The sequence below is a fragment of the Nymphalis io genome, chromosome 4, assembly GCF_905147045.1.
Source record: "Nymphalis io chromosome 4, ilAglIoxx1.1, whole genome shotgun sequence".
NCBI lineage: Eukaryota > Metazoa > Arthropoda > Insecta > Lepidoptera > Nymphalidae > Nymphalis > Nymphalis io.
The window spans coordinates 4173723-4194970 of record NC_065891.1 but is presented as its reverse complement, the minus strand read 5'-3'; the positions used below and the strand labels follow the sequence as shown (position 1 = coordinate 4194970).

Genomic DNA, 21248 nt, shown 5'->3' with positions numbered 1-21248 from the left:
CGGCTGCGATGGCTATATACGATACGAGCGATACTACTGTCTCCATCTTGAGTTGATGGTACCTCCTACCTGGTACCTATATGGACCCTCCATTGCGTAGGTGGCGAAAATGATAATGTACGCTTCGTATAATCTTACTTTATTTTCTTATGAACACAATTAATAAACTTAAAAGTAAACTAGGTAAATTGACAGTTTCGTTTTAGAGAAGTGACCTGGTCGGCGTTCGTCATCGTAATGTGCCGTTTCCATTCCTCATTTTCTAATACGACCCTGTCTAAGTGCTGCCTTTACAATAACAAGTGACGTCACGGTGTTTACCACTTCTCTGGTACTATGATACTCAAATGAGCAACTTATTATTAAATGATATCGCTTTCATCGGTATATTATTAACTATACTCATTAAATGATTGAACTAACTTTGACCGGTAATTATTTCATTCTGCTTAATTGAAAGGCATTATCAGATAATTACAGATCGCATAGTATTAATACCGACTATTGTAGCTAGATATTGTTTATTAAGTCACATTTATTTGAATAGAATAATACGCTATATAGTAAACTCTATAAACTAATATTACTTCAAAATAAATAAATGTTACGTTTTGATTCGATAAGCTTGTATTTTTCATTTGGAAAAATATAAAACCTTTATTAATAGGAAATCAGATTAAAGTTACTTCATGGCCATTTGGAGTATGACTGGACCGCCCCAGACCTGATGGAATTAATAATTCAAACCGTTTCGTTTAGGATTGGGCACTATGAAGGTTTTACTGCGCGTCACAGTAGTGATATATAATAATAGCTATCACAATTTGCAAATTTTAATTTAGTTGTTTTTTTTTTGTTTGTGTTTGAACATATGCTTTCTGTCGAGCTTCTCACATTTTATAGAAACTAGTAAGGATCTCTTAAGTTAAAGCATTATTTTAAAGATTGCAAAATCAAATGTGTTTAAAGAAGTTAAATCTTAATGAGTAGAAGCATTTTACATAGTCATATATATACTTGAGAATACGGCTACACTCAAAAGAGATTTTATATTTATCATATATTACCTAAGTGTCTCTAAAGTTAGATATTGCGCTAGATGTATTTTGAAAATGTTTTAATTTGTTTTCTCCTTTCGTACGAAGCTAGTGTAAGTTCTTATAAGATTATGCTCCTACAAGTCATCTTGGTTGAAATAATGAAACCAGCTCAGCATTTGGTAGGTTTCCTAATCCGTAAATATATATTTCGAACTGATCTTTTTAATTTAGACTATATATGAGGATTATTTTTGAATAAAACCTTGTTTTCGATACACTACAATTTTAGCCTCATACGTTTGTTATACAATACAGAAAAATTGTAAAAGCCCAATAACAGCTATGAATATTTTATTGCAATAGTTATGGTTATTACAATACACCACAATATGATCTTTCGACCTTTTGGTGAAGTTGTGACCATTTATTTGTTAGTAGTCCGTTTGAGGTTTTCCTAAAGGTGACAATGCGGCGACATTAAAGAAACTGGTGCGTGTATGTTGTGTACGCCTTAAGGTTAAAGAAATTGCGAATATCTTAAAAACTATGACAATTTTAATGAAGACATAATAATTATTATATATTCATAGCTAGATATCAACAGCTGTTACCACCATTGCATACTATCGCTGTGTATTTGGGACACCTCTTATTTTTTCTTACTTGAAGCTGGCCAAATTTATTAAAATGATCAAAGCTAAATCACATAAAAAGATATATGGACATTATGTTAAACTCTAAGCATAATAAATTGTATCAACATTAAAATACGCAATAACACAAAAATCTATGTTTTCAGATGATGCCTTATTCGTTTCCCGAAATATGTAAAAATTTTCAAATCTTTTGTGTATCTAAGCAGGCTGATGGGTGAATCTCGTAAACAAAAGATACGAAACATGAAACGCGCATGATGCGATGTTTGCAGCTCAAAAGACTCCATCTAGGCACATTGCATCTGCGTATTGGAATAAAGCAAATAGCGGCGAGGCTCTCTATATGCATGTAAATCTGCCCGAGGCCGCGATACTCAATACGGATTGAAACGAACGGGAGCTTAACATTTTTATTGGATACAATGCTCTTACACCGGCATCGCTCGGTAGAGGATTAACAAAGAAATATGATAGCGCTAACAGCAATCGGCATAGTTTTCACTCTTTTTTAATGAATGACTATGTTATTTTTAAGCCTAGTTGTTCTTTGGAATTTGGCGTAACGGCTGAAATTTGGACAAAATAATGATTATTGAATCTTAAAGATCAAACTCGAAAAGAAAATTCGCAAGTATGTATGTTTATGTGTGTGGCTCCATAGATAAAGGAAGACTGAAATAAACATGATCTAGATGAGACAAAATATGTGCGAGTGCAATTGAGGTTGTAGGTAAAGATAGGATAAGGGTAAGATATAATAAATAAAGGTAAGTTAAAGAAAATCCTATATTGAATATCCAACGTTTTAGTTGTTATTTTACGTTAACATCATAATATATTACGAAAAAAAAGGTATTCAAAAGATTAAACACCTAATTTTTTGTTTTAGTTTAAGCTACATATTTGTGTAAGCTTTGTATTTTTTTATTAATTATTATTTATTTTAGTTTAATTTGTGTGAAGTGTTGTGTGTAATATACGCTTATTATAGTCAAAATATAGAAAACATAAGCTTTGTCTATAATAATATGTTATGTTGTAGTATTCGGGCATTGATGAATATAATAACAAGATAATGAGTTGGAAACTTATAATATAATCATATACAGTCTTATTATAACGAGCATTAATTAAACAACATTCATACATTATTTTAGAATACATTAGACGTGACATATGATACATTAATAATACATTTAAAGTTCTCAAGCGCACATAACTGAGTGCACACGTATCTGTAAACATTAAAAACATCATTCGCTTTTGTAAGTGAAGGCTAAAAATATCTTCATATGCTAATTTATGGCTCGAATGCGATTCAAACGATCTATGCATATCTATGAATGTGAAAGTAAGAAGACGATTAACTTGGGAATATAAATGTATTCAATAAAATCTGAATCGAATTGAATCAGCCACTTGAATTCCAATTCGATGTTTTGTATGCAAGAAAAAGATATTGGACTTTGAAAATCACTTGATACAACTTATTTTATGAATATTCAAATAATTTAATACAGTTTATTACAGAGCAGCAAGTTTTAATGTTCCTTATATTTTGTATTTATTTCATCGCTTTACTATTGGGAAAGGTATGGGTATGATGACATTTATATTATAAGACCTTATTCCTGAAAATAACATAATTTAATTATTTTTATATTATATGAAGAGAAACACCATGATTAAGTAAGTAATCATTTACGGTCACAAAGACTGGCAAATCAAATCAAATAAAATATATTTTATTCAAGTAGGCTCCTACAAACACTTTTGAACCTCTTACAAACAATTTTACAGGATAATATTACATGTAATGCTCCCACAACCACCTGAGGCAAAAGTATATTCGACCGAAACTTGGTAATGTTATGTGCAAGTACGTCTGAGTATTAAATTACAAATAATTTTTTCAAATTTTTCTATATATTGTATGTAAAATAGGTAAGCAAGCAAATGGGCCAGCTGATAGTATATAGTCACTGCCCATAAACATTGGTAGTGTAAGAAATCTGAAACAGCCCTTACACAGTCAATGCGCTATCAACCTTGGGAACTAAGATGTTATGTCCCTTGTGTTTGTAATTACACTGGTTCACGTTTCAATCCGGAACACAACAATACTAAGTAATGATGTTTGATGGTAAAGGACTTTATAAGTGGGTAATACCTACCCAAACGGGCTTGCAAAAAACCCTCCCACAAAGTAAATTGCTGTGTTCTTCGAATTAGAATAAGCCTCACACCATCAATGTACAATCGGTAAATGTAAGATCCAAACTATGTCTCTTTTGCCTGAAATAATATTGGCTCATACATTCTTTACAAACTTTGTTTTCATTTCTTAGTTGTGATAACTGATTAGTTAAGAAACTAAAAAAATAAATTAACGTAACAGAAGAACGATAGTGAATGCTTATTTTGTTCAGAGTGAATATTTTTTTTTTTTTTTTTTTTTTTTTTTTTTTTTTTTTTTTTTTTTTTTTTTTTTTTTTTTTTTTTTTATAGAATAGGAAGGCGGACGAGCATATGGGCCACCTGATGGTAAGTGGTCACCAACGCTCTTAGACATTAGCATTGTAAGAAATGTCAACCATCGCTTACATATCCAATGCGCCACCAACCTTGGGAACTAAGATTTTATGTCCCTTGTGCCTGTAATTACACTGGCTCACTCACCCTTCAAACCGGAACACAACAATATCAAGTATTGCTGTTTTGCGGTAGAATATCTGATGAGTGGGTGGTACCTACCCAGACGAGCTTGCACAAAGCCCTACCACCAGTAGATTTGTAGTTTAATCATCCTTAGCACCCTTCTTTACCTGCAGCCTGTAGGAAATATTTGCAATGTATGTTTTAAGGTCAATTCGGGTGCGTGCTGCGTCTGCTATAATATGAGCATCCTAAGGATGATACAGTACGATTTAACTTTATATATCGGCACTGCTGTGAGTCACAAACTTACATTCTTCCAGTAGTTCATTTACAGATACCTAGTTTGATGTTTACCAATATTAAAATTAATTTTAACTTAAATACAAAACTGAATAAATACATATTTTCTTTAAAATACTTCAAAAGATTTATCTAATAATTACCACTCGTATATCAGAAAGAAAATTTTCTAGTCAACTTCTAACCAGCTCTTTTCTTCTACTTAGAAGTAGCTATTGAATGAAGAAGTAGATATAAACTATTTATACATATACTTCAATTATAGATCTTTAGCTTAAACTGAAATATTAGCAAAATACATTAAAACTTTCGGAATTATTGTTCTATCTACATTATTTTGGTCCATTAGTCGCATTTGTTTAATAAAATTAATTTTAATTTAGCATGTATGGAACGAACACTGAAAAAGGGTTGAAACTAAAGTCTAGTAATAATATTGAATATTTAATTAAAGTGATTGTTGTCGCAGTAATTTTTAATATGTTATTTTAATAGCATAAGAATTCATACAAATGATTTGGTGTACAAATAAATTTGTCATGTCGTCATATTTTGGGTTATGGGTAGGCGGACGGGCAAATGGGCTAACTGATATCAAGTGGTCACCACCGCCCTTAGACATTGGCAATGTAAGAAGTATTAACTATTTCATTACATTGCCAATGGGCCAACCTTAGGATCGAAGATGTTATGCCCTTGGTGTCTGTAGTTACGCTAGTTTGCTCTCCTTTAAAACCGCAACAGCAATACAAAGTATTGCTGTTGAGCTGTAAAATATCTAATGGGTGGTATCTACCCACACGGGCTTACACAAAGTCCTTCCATCTAATCAAATAGTTATCAAACTATCTAATAATATGAATAATAATTAGCGAAATAAGCATAAAGTACCAGGCTCTAATAATAATTAAGTTTTTAAAAAATAGTTATTCAACAAACAAATATGGTTAAATAACAGTTTTAATGTACACACAAACATATTTGTAATTAATTATCAACGTTAAAAAAGTTTATAAAAACAACGACAATATATATATGATTATTTATTGCTCTCATTATTATCCAGTACAGTAATTAATAATAATAATAATAATATCTTGGGACATTTTTCACACACGGCCATCTGATCCCAAATTAAGCTTGTACAAAGCTTGTGCTATGGGAACCAGACAACTTATATACTACTTTTCTTTTGTAAATACATAATTATATAGAATATTACACCCAGACTCAAGACAAACAGACGAGCATGAATGCACACAAATGTCTGTCCTGGGTGGGAATCGAACCCACAACCTTCGGCGTGAAAAGGCAAGTATCTACCAACCACGCCAACCGACTCGTCAAAGTAATTACAGCTGTTATGTCTGTTGTCATATTAACTAAATAATTTTTTTTGCATTACTTTGATTAAAACATTTTAAATAATTAAGAAATATACACCAGTCATTTTTGAAATATTAGAAATAACAAATAAAAAAATTGGACATTACGAATTACTGTTTCTATTTCTATTAAAACATTATACGTTTTTTATTACATAATGACAACAATAAAAAGGGTAAGCGTTCTGTAAGTACAATAATATGTTAATTGAAATAAACTAATACATTTCAACAAGTAATATATGTATAATACGTGTCCTATACGAGTATCATACGTGACGTCTCCGCTCCTACCCATATTTAAATAGCAATTGTTCGGCTCAAAGATATAGCTTTTCTGTTAGATGTTACAAATATATTTAATATATTTTCGAGCAATTATGAAACATATATTATATTTTAATAACTTTTTCATTAAAAATTATAATCACCTTTTTTTTTAAACATATGAAGAAAACGTATCGAAAAATTCAACTAGTTGTTGGCTATTAAATATTTTGGAGTGTGTCATTTCTAGTGCATTATTTATTCATAGATCTATAAAGAGTTTTCTAACTTTGTTGAGCTTAGAGTCGTATATTTCAATTCGTTTTATTCGGATCTGCGTTAGACTAGTGGATAGTTGGCAAAATGCCATTATTATTGCACAAAAATGGTGTATAGTTAAATTCAATTCTATTTATTTTTTATTTGAGTAAAGAGTAATTATGTTGTGTCGAAGTTGTAGTATATATTTTTGAATCTTATTTAAACATTTTCAATATACAAAAAAGTAAAGTAACAGCCCGTAAATGTCTCACTACCGGGATAAGGCCTCCACTTCCTTTGAGAAGGTTTGGAGTTTCCTCCGCCATATGCTTGGTAAGCATATGGCAGAATTTCAATAAAATTAGACATAATACACAGGTTTTCTGACGATGTTCTCCTTCAGCACAGAATATGAAATGAACGATTAACTCACGTTAAATAAGCACATGATAATTCAGAAATGTTTACCTGTTTGAACCTGCGTTTGAACCTTGAAATTACGCTTTTAAGCTAAGACAAAACAATATAATATGTTAAATATTTTTATTGACTTAAAACTTCTTGGTTCACTTTTATACATTTAAAGTAAAGATAAAATAAATCAAACATGATATAAGATTTTCAAAATATATCATATTAAAATACAATAATTGCACAACACTATTGGGTTATAAAATTAAACTTAATATTTTCACTAACACAACAAACAAGTCACAAAGTAATTTGTAAAATATAATATTTAATCGCGAAATTAGTTTCAACTAACACGAAGAGCTAAGACATTTAAAAACATCAATACTACAAATACAATCCAAGCGTAAAACTAACTTAAGAAACGATGAATTTAAATAACAAAGTATTACATTTTAATCATATATATTGTTATTAAAACGGATAATTAATAACAATATTTGTATAATAATGTAGTTAAAAGATGACGTCACAATTTGTAGGCATCTAAGCTTAATTTGTGTAGGGCCTCTATTTAGCTTAAATACTATGTACAACAATTAGAATTTAACAAAATAATATATTGTATTTATATACATGAATCAGATTAAAAAATACATACAGTACTAGAAAATGGAACCTGATAACGCTTCTTAAAACATAAGAATTATTATTACGAAACAAAGAGTTTTAAATATCGCATCAGGCGATCCCTTCATCCACCTTTTGATTGTTTTCTATGAAAAAGCTAAAATATACTATATAAAATTTCTTAAGAACATAACAATGAAATATTCTAAGAACTACGCTAAATTTCTTTTTATTAAAAATTTTATGTAATCGCTGTATATTAAGAAAATATGGAAAACTCCTGTTTCCATATTTCAGATCATGTGGCATCTTGGCTGTCCCAAACGATGTAAAATACGCGCCTCATGGGAAATTTATTCGCGGTAGACGACCGTAAGCCTCTATAATGTGCCTTCGATGTCCTATTTCTACCACGGAATTAGTATGAAAATATATTTTTCTAAACCAAGCTCCAGGGATGAGATTGCTTTGCAATTATTTTCTTTGATATACTATATACTTGTGATAGCTCATTGTACTGAATTCAAAGAGACTACGGAGAGAAGTTACGTCGCAAGCTGTTCTTATGTAAGGAAACAGCGGTATTTTTAAATAGGTTGCCTTGAAACACAATTGTAAATACGAAAAGAGAAAATCATCATTGGTGTTAAGTTTGAGTATATGGGATAGAAGTACGATTCAAAAAGTGAAAGAATAATTCTAAATAACGAACAAAATTTACCTTAAAATGAATTTAAAAAAAAACATGTATTTGAAAGGAACTATCTCGACGTTATTTAGATCTAAAACCGGAGCTGGGAAACATTTTGGAGCCATTGAAAACATATCTTTTTTATTTCACTTTGACTTTGTATAAAATAAAACATCGCGAGCTTTGATTTGATTACTTTGGTAATAAATCTCAATATGCGTTTTCAAAATTGAACTGCATCTATCGGCGAGCGAGCAGGTGCGGTCTAGTTCCCAATTCTCACGTGTGTGTCGGAGCCGAAAGGATTGGATTGGATGTTGTTTGAAAAAATAGCACTCTTTGTGATATGTGGCAACCAACAGCGCGGACATGGTATCCTACGCCATGATTTCCATCGATGCTAATAAATTATTCATTTTATGAGTATTGGTAGAGTTAAAAAAATATATTTCTTGTTACTTGGTTTTTAGTGTACTGTTCCATAAAAGTCAGGATATATATTTAAAATAAAATAAAAGCCAGATTTTAAGGACAATAAAGATTATTTTATAGCAAGCTATAAAATAATGTCATACAAAGTCATAGTATTATCAAGAAGTATGTGTATATTTGCTTTTTGCCATTGTATGTAGTTCAATATTATACGAAAATTCGTTTATACTAAAGTGTTATCAGAGAGACCAATATCAAATCTTAATAAAACTCAAAAATTTTATTATTTTAACTATGTTTACTCGTAATTTAATATTAATGACTACTAATTATAATTATTACAATTGAGTCAAAAAATAAATACTTTTTGACTTTCTATATGAATTTTCTCTTAAATATTATCAGTCTTAACACAAAAATATATAATGTAACATTTGGTTCCAAACTTTTATTTAGATAATTAATAAAAAAATAACATTAATTGTTACTTTTTAATATTATATACATATATACATTGTTTGTTTTCAAATTTTAATTGTTTGTCATCGTACACGTTATTTAAACCATATTAATTCACACGAAATAAATAAGGATATCAAAATTAAAATTGACGCTGATGTTGTTCTTCGTTGATCTGAAACCAAAATATAATTAAAAATTTTAAATGACCATTGCATTAGCACTATTTTGTAAATTAAACTGCTCGTTAAACTTAAAATGGCTATACAAAATTTAATTAAGCTAGTTTAATTTTAAATATTAAATAAACAATTTTAATAATGACTTTTGCAAAATAAGCATCATACAGGTGGTTAAAATTTTGAATCCAATTAAAGCGTTATTTATGTTATTAAGGAAATTTCAAATCAATAATGTAATCACGTTTATTTAAATTCATTGGAACTTTATTTTTTTATACTGTTACTAGAATCTGTTTTTGTATTACTTTTTTTTATATAGAATAGGAAGGCGGACGAGCATATGGGCCACCTGATGGTAAGTGGTCACTAAACGCCCTTAGACATTGGCATTGTAAGAAATGTCAACCATCGCTTACATAGCCAATGCGCCACCAACCTTGGGAACTAAGATTTTATGTCCCTTGTGCTACGGCACAAAGGACATAAAATTAAAATTACACTGGCTCACTCACCCTTCAAACCGGAACACAACAATATCAAGTATTGCTGTTTTGCGATAGAATATCTGATGAGTGGGTGGTACCTACCTAGACGAGCTTGCACAAAGCCCTACCACCAGTAATAATCATTTGTAATTCTAGTAACAATCTGTGAATGTCCCACTGCTCGGCTAACGCCTTTTCTCCATTTTCTTGAAGAAGAAGGTTTTGGAGCTAATTCCACCAGGCTGCTCCAATACACGGGTTGGTGGAAAACACATGTGAATTTCAGTGAAATTTGACACATGCAGGTTTCCTCACGATGTTTTCCTTCACCGCTAAGCACGAGGCTTGAACCCACGATCATCGGTTAAGATTCACACGCTCTAACCACTGGGCCACTTTGGCTTTTTTTCTTCTTTACTTGTAATTAATTAATTAAATATAAGCTTAAATGAATATAAATCGTAATAAATATGTCATATGACGTGATACAAGTATTTTTGTGGTCATTTCACGCTTTTCGTTTATAATTAATTAATTAATAATTAATAAAAAATAATTTTAATTAATTTGCTTATAAATTATTTAAATTTAATTAAAAATGAATATTGTAATTTTAGCCATACCGTTATTCATCTCAGAGTTTCGATTGTATGGGTTTGGATCTGTGAACAAAAAATATTTTGAATGAGGTTTGATTTCGGTATATTGATATATGAAGATTGGCATTGCGTTATTTGCATTTGAATTACTTTTTCATCTCAGTGGTCCAGAAATGTTTCAAGAGAAATATACATACTACTTTTTTTTTAAATATTTCCGGGAAGGCAAATGACTCAACTCCACCTGATGGTAAATGGTAGTAGAGTCCAAACGCGACGACTGTCAGTACAGTCGGGAAGATTGTTCTGTACTAGCCGCCCCCGCCTTGCCAGCCCGCAAGATTCACGCCTCGTTTGAAGGAACCCGGGTTGTAAGAGGAGTGCACCACGTGAGTTGGTTAGGAATTCCATTTTTTTGAAGTGCGACAAAGAAAGGAGTTGCGAAATTTCTTTGTGCGCGATGGAATTGATGTCACAGTTAGGCGGTGACTTATGAAGAAAGGGGGAAGCAGGAGTTAGAGAGAATAATTCCTCAGAGCACTCGCCGTGATACAGTCGATAGAAAGCGCTCAGCGCTGCTATTTCTCGACGCAATTGTGAAGGCTCGAGGGTGTTTGTGACCTTAAAGTCGCCAATAATGCGGACCGCACGTCGCACTTAAACACAACAATATTAAGTATTAGTGTTTGGCGGTAGAATAGACGATGGCTAGTTTGTAAATACCTTTTTTTTAATGCTGGAAAAACGCATTACGCGTTTCTTCCACGAAAACACTGGGAAAACGCGTAACGCGTATGGGTATGTGGGGCTCGCCGGTGTCCAAGGCACCGAGTGCGCTCCGAACATTGGAATACCGACTAAAAAACCAGCGGTACCCTTTGCGTCTTAACGTGGAGCGCCACGGGATCGGTTTCGCATGCTACGGTGACGGAGGTGGTACCTACCTAGACGGACTTGCACAAAGCAAATTGTTGTTTTCAAAACAAAACAACGCCAAAGTACTAGTCCTACCACCAAGTTTACCCATCATTTTAAATAAATATATTATTAGTTAAATTTATTTCATTTCGAAATGGTAATATGTATCAATAAATGCACCACTGTGTAACGAATATTTTCTATGATTAACTTCGTAATGATGTAATTGCTATCATGCATGGTTTTTATGGAGCCATTCGACAAGTTTGTACAAATAATCTGGACAAATTACCATATTGACATACTACCTATATATCAATGCTACGTAGAAATTGTTAAAGATATAAAAAAATGCATTTCTTCTAATTCAGCTAGTCTGACAACGTTTCTCGAACGTCTTTAACGAAAAAGTACAGAAGACGACAGGCGATGCTCTTGTCAGATTTTCAGAATTTAATTTATATACTACGTACGGTTAAACTTGTTCAGGCAAGTCATATGTTTGGACAGGCTTTGTTGGTTTAGTATTTAGTTTTTTCGAAATTATATAAATATACTTATAAATCAAATATATAACAATAAATTAGATTTAGATTTAGTTTCCATAAATAGTACTTTAATATGTGTAGATAATAGATTTTACTATATGTGAAAAACAATATGGCTCATTCTCTCATAAAAACTTTTCCCATTTTTTATACATAAATACTTTATAACACATAAAACTTAATTAAATTAAAATTATTACGCAATGATCATTTACAGGATACATTGAAATATGGCGGTATGGATAAACCTATACTTACATTATTATTTTTAAAATATTTGTATCAATCTATACTCGAATATTATTATAAAATTGCCGAGATTATTTGTTTGTTTTTGAGATAAGCTCCTGATAGCTATGAGTATTGAAAAATGTCATAGAGCTATTAAACATCCCCCTATGACACAAACGGTCGGAATTGTAACGATTAACATAGTTAAAACCGCACAGAATCTAGTAATATTAAAAATAAAACGAAGAAAAAGATAAAAAAAACATATTCTTACCTCTGTAAAATATTTCCCTTTGTATGTGAACGTAGTTAGCTTCAGGAATTTCCATGCGGCCAATTATTTCAACCGTTGTATCAAGTGTGTTTGTTTTTATCAAAGCCGATGTAACGCCTTTATATAGGCTATCATCCATTTTGGTGATTTTTGATGTTGAATTTAATATTCTAAAACAAGAATCTATAATTAATGTTACAAATTAATGTCTCCCAACGCTTTCCATATGGTGATAAAAATAATAAGTTAACTAGTGTGTATAAGCCTACACTGGGTATATCTATTAAGCAATATGTAGACGCTTAATAAATAAATATAAATAATATAATAAAATTAATATGATTATTTACGACACATTCAGTAATAAAGTAGACAAAGAGAATGATACAACAGGCAGGTATAGGTATGAAAATAAGATAATATAATATGCATAGGTTTGAACTGTTTTTGGTTATGTCAGATTGCCGTTCCATCGGATTATGAGAGTAAGGGAATAGAGAGTGCACCTGTGTTTGCGTATACACTTGTGCACTATATGTCCTGCGCAGTTGGCTAATCTCTCTTGAGATTGGTCACTGTGGCCGAAACCGGTCTGGAGGACATCATCATCATAATATGTCGAAAAAGTGAGAAACAGTCATGTTGCCTGGTTGCCTAATGGAATATTACTGTATTCCATTCGTTGCTAGTCTACCTCGCGATGTTAGTAAATAACCGTTCAAAGCCAATGTGATTGTTAGTTAGCATTTATTATGTTTGGACAATAAATATAAAATTTGCTTATTTTTGAAATAACCACTTATCTCGGGAACAAAGGAATCGCTATTTTATTTTCCTAAGCCGACAAACCTATTGTTAATTAATGTTATAATAAAGTTATTTGTATGTTTTCTAACAATATGAAGGTAAGGACGATAATACCTACGGGACAAACTAAATCTGGTAATGTAAATGCATTCATGTGCATATGGCTGGGTTGTTAGCAAACTCGCGAGAAACATCCGAATTATTTAGTTCGAAACTCCAAAGTATTGGAAATACACGGACCAATAATCCATTCGAGTCGTCGCCGCAATTAGACACAATGGGAAAAAAATTAGCCACTTGTTCCCAATCGAGTATCGATCGATATTATCGCTTTTCACTCGCTGTTAAATATTTCGTATTTCTATATGCCTTGTTAAATTTTATATTTGAAAATTTGCTCATGTGAATTGTACTTGCTTCAAAAACTGAAGTTTGAAAATGGAAGTATGGTATAATTTTCAATCTTCGATCTTCGTATTTCGTCGCTTTTATCGAACTAATAATTTGCCGTATGTTTATAGATTAAGGAACATTCAAGTGAACATGCAGTATTATTCGAGGACCGATTTGGGACGCCTGTGAAGTTTTCCGAAGTCTACTAGCAGATTGTTAGAATCAATGAATACAAAACGAGGTAGAACAGGACTAGCAATCGTGTTAGTGTTCGTGTTTTGTTTTTATAGTAGAATAATTTTAGAATTTGTGTACGTGATTTTTATATTATTTATATTTTTATGACTAGGTATCGTTAACTCTGCCTGCAACAAGTATAATAAAATCTTAATAAATGATTTAATTATTCAAATGTAATTATCTATATATGTATGTATTTACAAAAACAAGTAGTATGTGTAGTATATCAGTTGTCTGCTGTCCATAGTACAAGCTCTGCTTAGCTTGGGATCAGATTTGGCTGTGTGTGAATAATGTCACAGGACATTATTATTATTAACAAATAGTATTATTATTTATCACTTGATGTGTAAATAAATCGAGAGCGTTAGATACTTAATATCTGCTATAATCTTTTGTTGTAAATATTATTGGGTTATACAAGTTTCTTATAAAACATTTTTTTGACTTTCCGTAAATTTCCAATCTTTGGATAAATGTCGCCATTTTTCTTAGGTGAAATTTTGGAGTTTATATAGCAGTTGCTCAAACTTACTAACACATGTGGCAGAATGTCGTTGGACACATACTGTTTTAACTTGGATATGCTTAATTTTTTAATACACAGTTTATTATACTCGTATTATTATAACGTAACATGTCAATGTTCATTAAAAACAAACAGATAAATAAAATTTACCTCTTCATAATTAATGAATATTGCACGAATAAATTGGTCACACCGTCTCTTGGGTGTAATAGTTTTATCGGTGTCTGCGGAACAATTATTTTTGAATTATGGTTAAAATTATTAAGCTGGTAACAACATCTATATGTTTTTTTTGTGTTTATATGTTTGTATCATTTATGAAATTGCCATGAAATTTTATTTAGTCGTTGTGCGATTTCGTATGTCCTCTAAAAATTTGTATACCTCGTAGTACAATGATTGTAACGTTCAAAATCGTTTCAACAAATTCAAAGACGATGAGAATAAAGTTGCGAGCTGCAGATCGTAAATAAATACATAAACATCTTTAATATCAAAAATCTATTATGTAACCAGTTTACACCACAAATTTATGTTAAACTTTATATGAACAATTATTTTTTTCTAATTAGTAGCCTACTGCTTTCTATTTCCTAATAATATTGAGGCCTATAGGTCTCCACGGCTTAGAACGTATAAATTCACAAAATACATTACAATATGAGAGCTCAAAAATAAGCAGACATAATATAAAAAAATGGTCGTCTATTTACAACTCATAGACCCGTGATCCCGATATGACCCGTTCGATGTCAAATATTTTTTTATAATAATTATATAGGTATCTAATATCACTACTTATATTAATAAACTTAATATGTCAACACTATTGCAAGTCTATTCTAAGTAATGCTATGAAAAATATAATTGGAATAGCACTTTGACTATACTATAAAATGATAATACGATAAAGCCATACCTGCTCTCCATATTACCGTTAAATATCTCGACACCAATGATACTCGCAATATTGTATTTTAAATACTGAGTAAGTGTGGGTGGATTTTAATTACGGCCCGAAACAATTAATTAAATTTGCTTTCGCTTATTATTTTTTGACGTTTGCCTACGTTATTTTTAATGTATAATAAGCAGGTATAATTCAGTGGTTGGATTTCAGTCAGACAATGTTTGAAATGTTATTTGGAATTATTATTTAACGATATACCTACATAGTTAATATTATCTACATAACTGGCTTCGCATTATTTTATTCTGATATTAATTTTACATATTATAAATGATATAGTATATCTTCAACTTAAGTACTATTAAAATCGATTGTATTTGTGATTGTTGAGCCGGTTGGCGTGGTTGGTAGACACTTGCCTTTCAGGCCGAAGGTTGTGGGTTCGATTCCCACCCAGGACAGACATTTGTGTGCATGAACATGTCTGTTTGTCCTGAGTCTGGGTGTTATTATCTATATAAGTATGTATTTACAAAAGAAAAGTAGTATATGTAGTTTATCAGTTGTCTGGTTTCCATAGCACAAGCTCTGTACAAGCTTAATTTGGGATCAGATGGCCGTGTGTGAAAAATGTCCCAGGATATTATTATATTATTATTATTTGTTGAAATAAGCTTTATAATAAAGAGTTTTTTAATCGTTACTATTATGACTCTACAATTGTTTCGGAAAGCAGCATCTAGCGAGAAAAAACGTTAAAAAACTTGCGTAGTTGCTTACAAGTTGTATTGTTTTTCATTTTCAATAATTACAACATTCCTCGACCATTTACAAGCGAGACATCAATCTCACATATATATCTAATGATTATGTAATGTTTCAAGCAAAAAAATGAATTCGTATTAGAAATATGTGATACAATACACATATTTCTACTTATATCTCCCTTGCGATATTTTTACTTTAATATCTCCCAAAGTGCTGTTGAGCTTTTCTTAAGGAACAAACTTATAAATATGTGGTGAACTCGATCGTTAAATGTCAGAAAATGATGTGCGCCGTGGCTAATGATGATATTCTCCCGATCGATTTCGCTTGAGATTAGCCAACTGTGCAAGACATATTATAGTACATATATATATATATATATATATATGTACAAGCACAGATGCACTCTCTACTCCTTCAATCTCATAATCTGATGGCACGGCAATCCGATACAACAGAATAGAGTTCAGGCGTAGGGCCAACGGTTTTACATGTTTTCCAAAGCAAGAATGTAACCAATCTGGCAACCTTCAAAACTCTGGGTTTTTACTGGGTCAGACAAAACTAAAACCATTTAACTGGCCCAACCCTGGATTTGAATCCGGAACTTCAGAATATTCAGTCTTTAAATTAGCGATTAGAAATCTAGGTATCTTAAGGAAATTTCCGAATTCATGGTGACATTTGAAAATCAATCGTGTATTTCTTTACTTCAGAAATTTTAATTATTTAATGATAATAATGAATATCATAATATTTTTTGTCCGTCTAAATTATTATCCAGAAACATGAAATGTCGAATTAGTAAGAAAACAGGGAATAATTAATAATTAGACTAATTAAGTAATTAGATTAGGATTATCTTCAATCTAAGATTAACCGAATATTAGTGAGACCGAGCATGAATTGTTAAGTCTCCATTCTCCTCTTATATAATATATTATGTTCAGTCTTGTATTCTTACCTATTTGCAGCAAATAGTTCCAATTTTGGATATGGATATACACCTTCTACCTTATATATTATGTTGATTATAGTGTTGTTTTTTAGACGATCAACTATTAAATTGGATCTTTTTTCGGTTTCTGAAATGAGAAAATTATATTATAATAAGTTAATACTTGTCAAAATTTAAACCGAATCTTAATTGTGATACAAGTATTGTTATATATATACATATGTTTACTTATAGCTTCCTTTCAACATACTTAGTATACTTTTTACATTTGTCTTTGTTCATACAGTCATTTGACTATATACCTCATGATAATGAAAGTTTTAAATTGTTGCTTCATAATTTTCAACGCTATTTTTTCTGTCATTTCATGTATATGAAATCACTTATAATAATAAAAACCATCTATAGATAGTTTTAGATAATAGTGGAAGACAATAAGTATGCCGTAATAATTACGGCATACTTAATGTCTTCTTTCGGCATTCTTATTGCTCCTTTAAAATTAACATGTGGAATACACATGTGGCAGAATTTCGATGAAATTAGACACATGCAGGTTTCCTCACGATATTTTCCTTCATCGAAAAGCACGCGATGTATTATAAACAGAAATTAAGCACATGAAAATTCAGAGGTACTTGCCCGGGGTTGAACCCACGTTCATCGGTTAAGATTCACGCGTTCTTACCACAGGGCCATCTCGACCTATAAGATGGATAATCTTAATTTTAAGTCTACTTATTGTCGTTTAAATATTGTACAGGCACTTTTATTCATTCATCGATAATAAACATTCGAACAATATTAACTGCATTAAATGTTTTAAACGCTAGGATAAATTATATGGTAATCAATGAGCCGATTAATTATTCATGCACTGCTAGGTAATCAGGAAGCTAACCAAAAGCTGGAAAATTTCATTTGCCCTGCAAATAAAGCCAGGCGCTATACGAAGGTAGATTTATAAAGCATTGAGATTAGTGTCACATTACATAATATTTGTAAAACGCAATGCTATTTATCTGATGATATTAATTAATATTTCATCGGTAACGTTTTTTAAATAAAAATTAATACTGATGTGCAAATCATTTATATTTTATTAGGTTTAATTAAATTTAAATTAAGTTAAGTTTCTTATTTCATGGTAGCACGTGAATTTATTAGTTTATTAGTTCACTGTGACGTCTTATACGAGGGTTATATATTATGTAGTTATAGTAAGCTTGGCGAATAATTAAGTAACCATCAACATTGCGCAATCATTAAACTACCGCAAAATGAAGTTAATTTATTTAATTTTAGTTAATTTTTATCAAGCAATAACAATGCCTTCGTAATTTAAAAATTATGTTTTAATTGTCACATTGCTATTAAATTTAAAACACGTCGATCGAGTTGGCTCGTTAGCATGTTGCAATCAAATGCTGTTTGTAGTACGGGCAAACTTGGACAAAGTAATTTCCGTTTCGTCTCAGTTCACAAAGCATGTTACTGTGATGTTCAGTACACGAGTACTTAACATCACGTGAAGTTTTAACTGAACGCCATTATATATCGGTATTTAATAAAATTTCATGGAATCGGTTGTATACCTTTCTGCACTTTGTGATTTTGTGAAATATTGTGTATTCAAAATATATCCTCATAAAGATTATTAAGTAATATAATATAAGTGTTTTATAAATTTTAAAACTGATACAATTGTATTTAAATAAGAAAAAATTGTACAGACGTCTCACTGTTATGTGAGATCTAAATTACTCCTATTATATATATATACCTCATTGTTTTAGTGGCTAGACCGCTAATAAGATATAAGGCCGCTGACCCAGAAGTCCTAGGTTCTATTCCAAGATCGAGCCAATAAAAAGTTATTGGGTTTTTCTATCAAAAATTCTCAGTACAGCCCGGGGTCTGGAAGTAGGAAGTGTGTACATTCCCGTGCCTCGGAAAGCATATAAAGCCGTTGGTCCTGCGTCTGGACTCTTTCCGGTCATGTCGGATTGCCGTCCCATCAGATTAGTAGTAAGATATGTCTGTGTTTGCGCACTCACTTGTGCTCTATAATATGTCCCGTACAGTTGGCTAATCTCTTTTGAGATAGACCGCCGTGGCCGAAATCAGTCTGGACGACATCATAATCATCAGGTTGAGAATCTAAATAATAATAAAAGATTTATTCTCCCTTACAGCAAGCTAATGGGCAAGATATGTTGTCTGCAATCTCGGTCAGTACTTTGTGAGATACTTAGATTATACTGTATTTAACCGAATCCTGTTACTGATGCTGGTTATTAAGATCAGTAAATTTGTTTGTTGGACACTTGTGCGCCACAATATCTCCTGCACAACTCGCTAGTCTGCCAGGCCACGATCATTGACCCATGGTTAAATATACATCATGCCTGTGGCTAAACTAACTAACACCTATGATTTTTAAATTGGTTGAATCTTGATTTGCTTAGTAATATTTTCGAATATAATTGTTATTTTGTTTTTATTTGCTTACGAAATTCCTGTGTACAGTTTTGCTCAACTAACATGTACTCTTTGTAATTTTATGATATCTATAATTTATGCACTTACCATATATAGTCATGGAGTGGGTCATCCTATCCTCAGAAAAGCGGTTGGTCACAGCGCAAATGTATTTACCAGACATATATGGAGCCGGGTTTTTGATGTGCAGAGCTCGGTATTGCAAGGCCGGATTATTTGATGCTTTGTATGATAGATCCAACTGTAAATAAAAATTTGTTTTTTACATCTATTAAAAATGAATAAAATTATTGAAGACAAACGAACACTGAAAGGCTGTAAATACTTCAATAATATGTAAAATGCAGTTTATTGTGCCTGTAATTAGTTTATTTTATTTATTTTTAAAATAAGAACGCCAGGTTAATGGTAACTGGTGCGTGGGTGGTCTCTTCTCAGATGGAGTAGCACGAATTCAATCCATCAGCAATATAATATTATTACAATGTAATTATTATGTTTTTTTTAATGTAATATTTAAAGTATACCTGATCTTTAAAACTCCCGAAACTTTGTGGTTTGTTAGGCGGCTTCCATCGGTACACGAGGTGTGACGTGTCATTAAAATACCATTTTACAGTCAGATCAGTTGTTTCGTTTGTATGAAATTGACAGTCAAGGGTAACAGCTTCTTTGCTGCCGTACAGTAATATTCCAGGTCCGACAATTTTATATATTTTTGGCGAATTCATCACAGAACCTTAAACAAACAATAATATTTTTCGTATGATTCGTACTTTAGTGATTTTAGGCTTTAGTTACATACTTACACTTATTGTATTATATACCACCAAATTGCATAACAAAACACAGAAGATACATTCACAAAGCAACCGACCCTTTAATAACCCTTTGACGTATATCACGCGGAAAATTGGCCATAACTTCCTACAGCCCGTAGACATTGGCGCAGTAAGAAATTTTAACCATTCCTTACATCGCCAACGCGCAACTAACCTTTTGAAACTAAGAAGTTATGTCCATTGTTCCTGTAATTACACTGGCTCACTCACCCTTCGAACTAGAATACAGCAATACTACGTGCTACTACTGTTTGTTTCTAGGGCTGTTTAGAGGTGTATTTAGTGATGAGTGGGTGTACTTATCCAGATGTTGCTCATCTGGATAAGTTGTTAAGTAACAGGGATCGGCGATTTCTATTAGGTGACTGGATACCACGTTTTGTTTTTATATGCACCACAAATGAACGTCCCATTTAAAAAAAAATCTGACTCGATTTACTTCAACAATTTCGTGTAGCAAATTAATGTCTGAGCGCTCCAGGCCTTTGAAGTAAACGATGTAACAGATATGGATTATTTCAATTGTGTCAAAACCTCGTCTTTTACATTTAGATACCACGATTTACTGATCTAGAACTGATTCAATGAATCGAGATAGGGATAGTGTGCACGGGGCTGTAGTATGCTACCGATGTTATTGTTTTGACTGTATATGCTCTAAGCTTAAAACACTACATGAACGAGTGACTTTGGTATCGATCGCAGGAATTGGTTAAGTTTGGAGTTAAGGGATGTTCCAACTCATGCCTACGATACGATCAATCAATCAATCAACAGCCAATTGTAGTCCACAACTGAACATAGGCCTCTCCCATGGTGTGCCAAAGCTCCCGGTCCTCCACCTTCTGCATCCAGTCGGTACCCGCCACCTT

General features: G+C 31.8%; 2 protein-coding genes across 2 annotated transcripts in view; one reads left to right on the top strand and one right to left on the bottom strand.

The window, feature by feature from the left end:
- The window catches only part of LOC126781698 (phosphatidylinositol N-acetylglucosaminyltransferase subunit A), a 357458-nt gene that overhangs the window by 294487 nt on the left and 41723 nt on the right, over positions 1-21248 (top strand). The window lies entirely within an intron of this gene.
- On the bottom strand, positions 12358-20265 carry LOC126781897 (uncharacterized). The gene is made up of 5 exons (XM_050507018.1): positions 20062-20265; positions 19622-19775; positions 17039-17159; positions 12428-12597; positions 12358-12374 (listed from the first exon to the last, which is right to left on the bottom strand). The coding sequence occupies exons 1-5, from the start codon at positions 20263-20265 to the stop codon at positions 12358-12360; spliced, it is 666 nt and encodes a 221-aa protein (XP_050362975.1).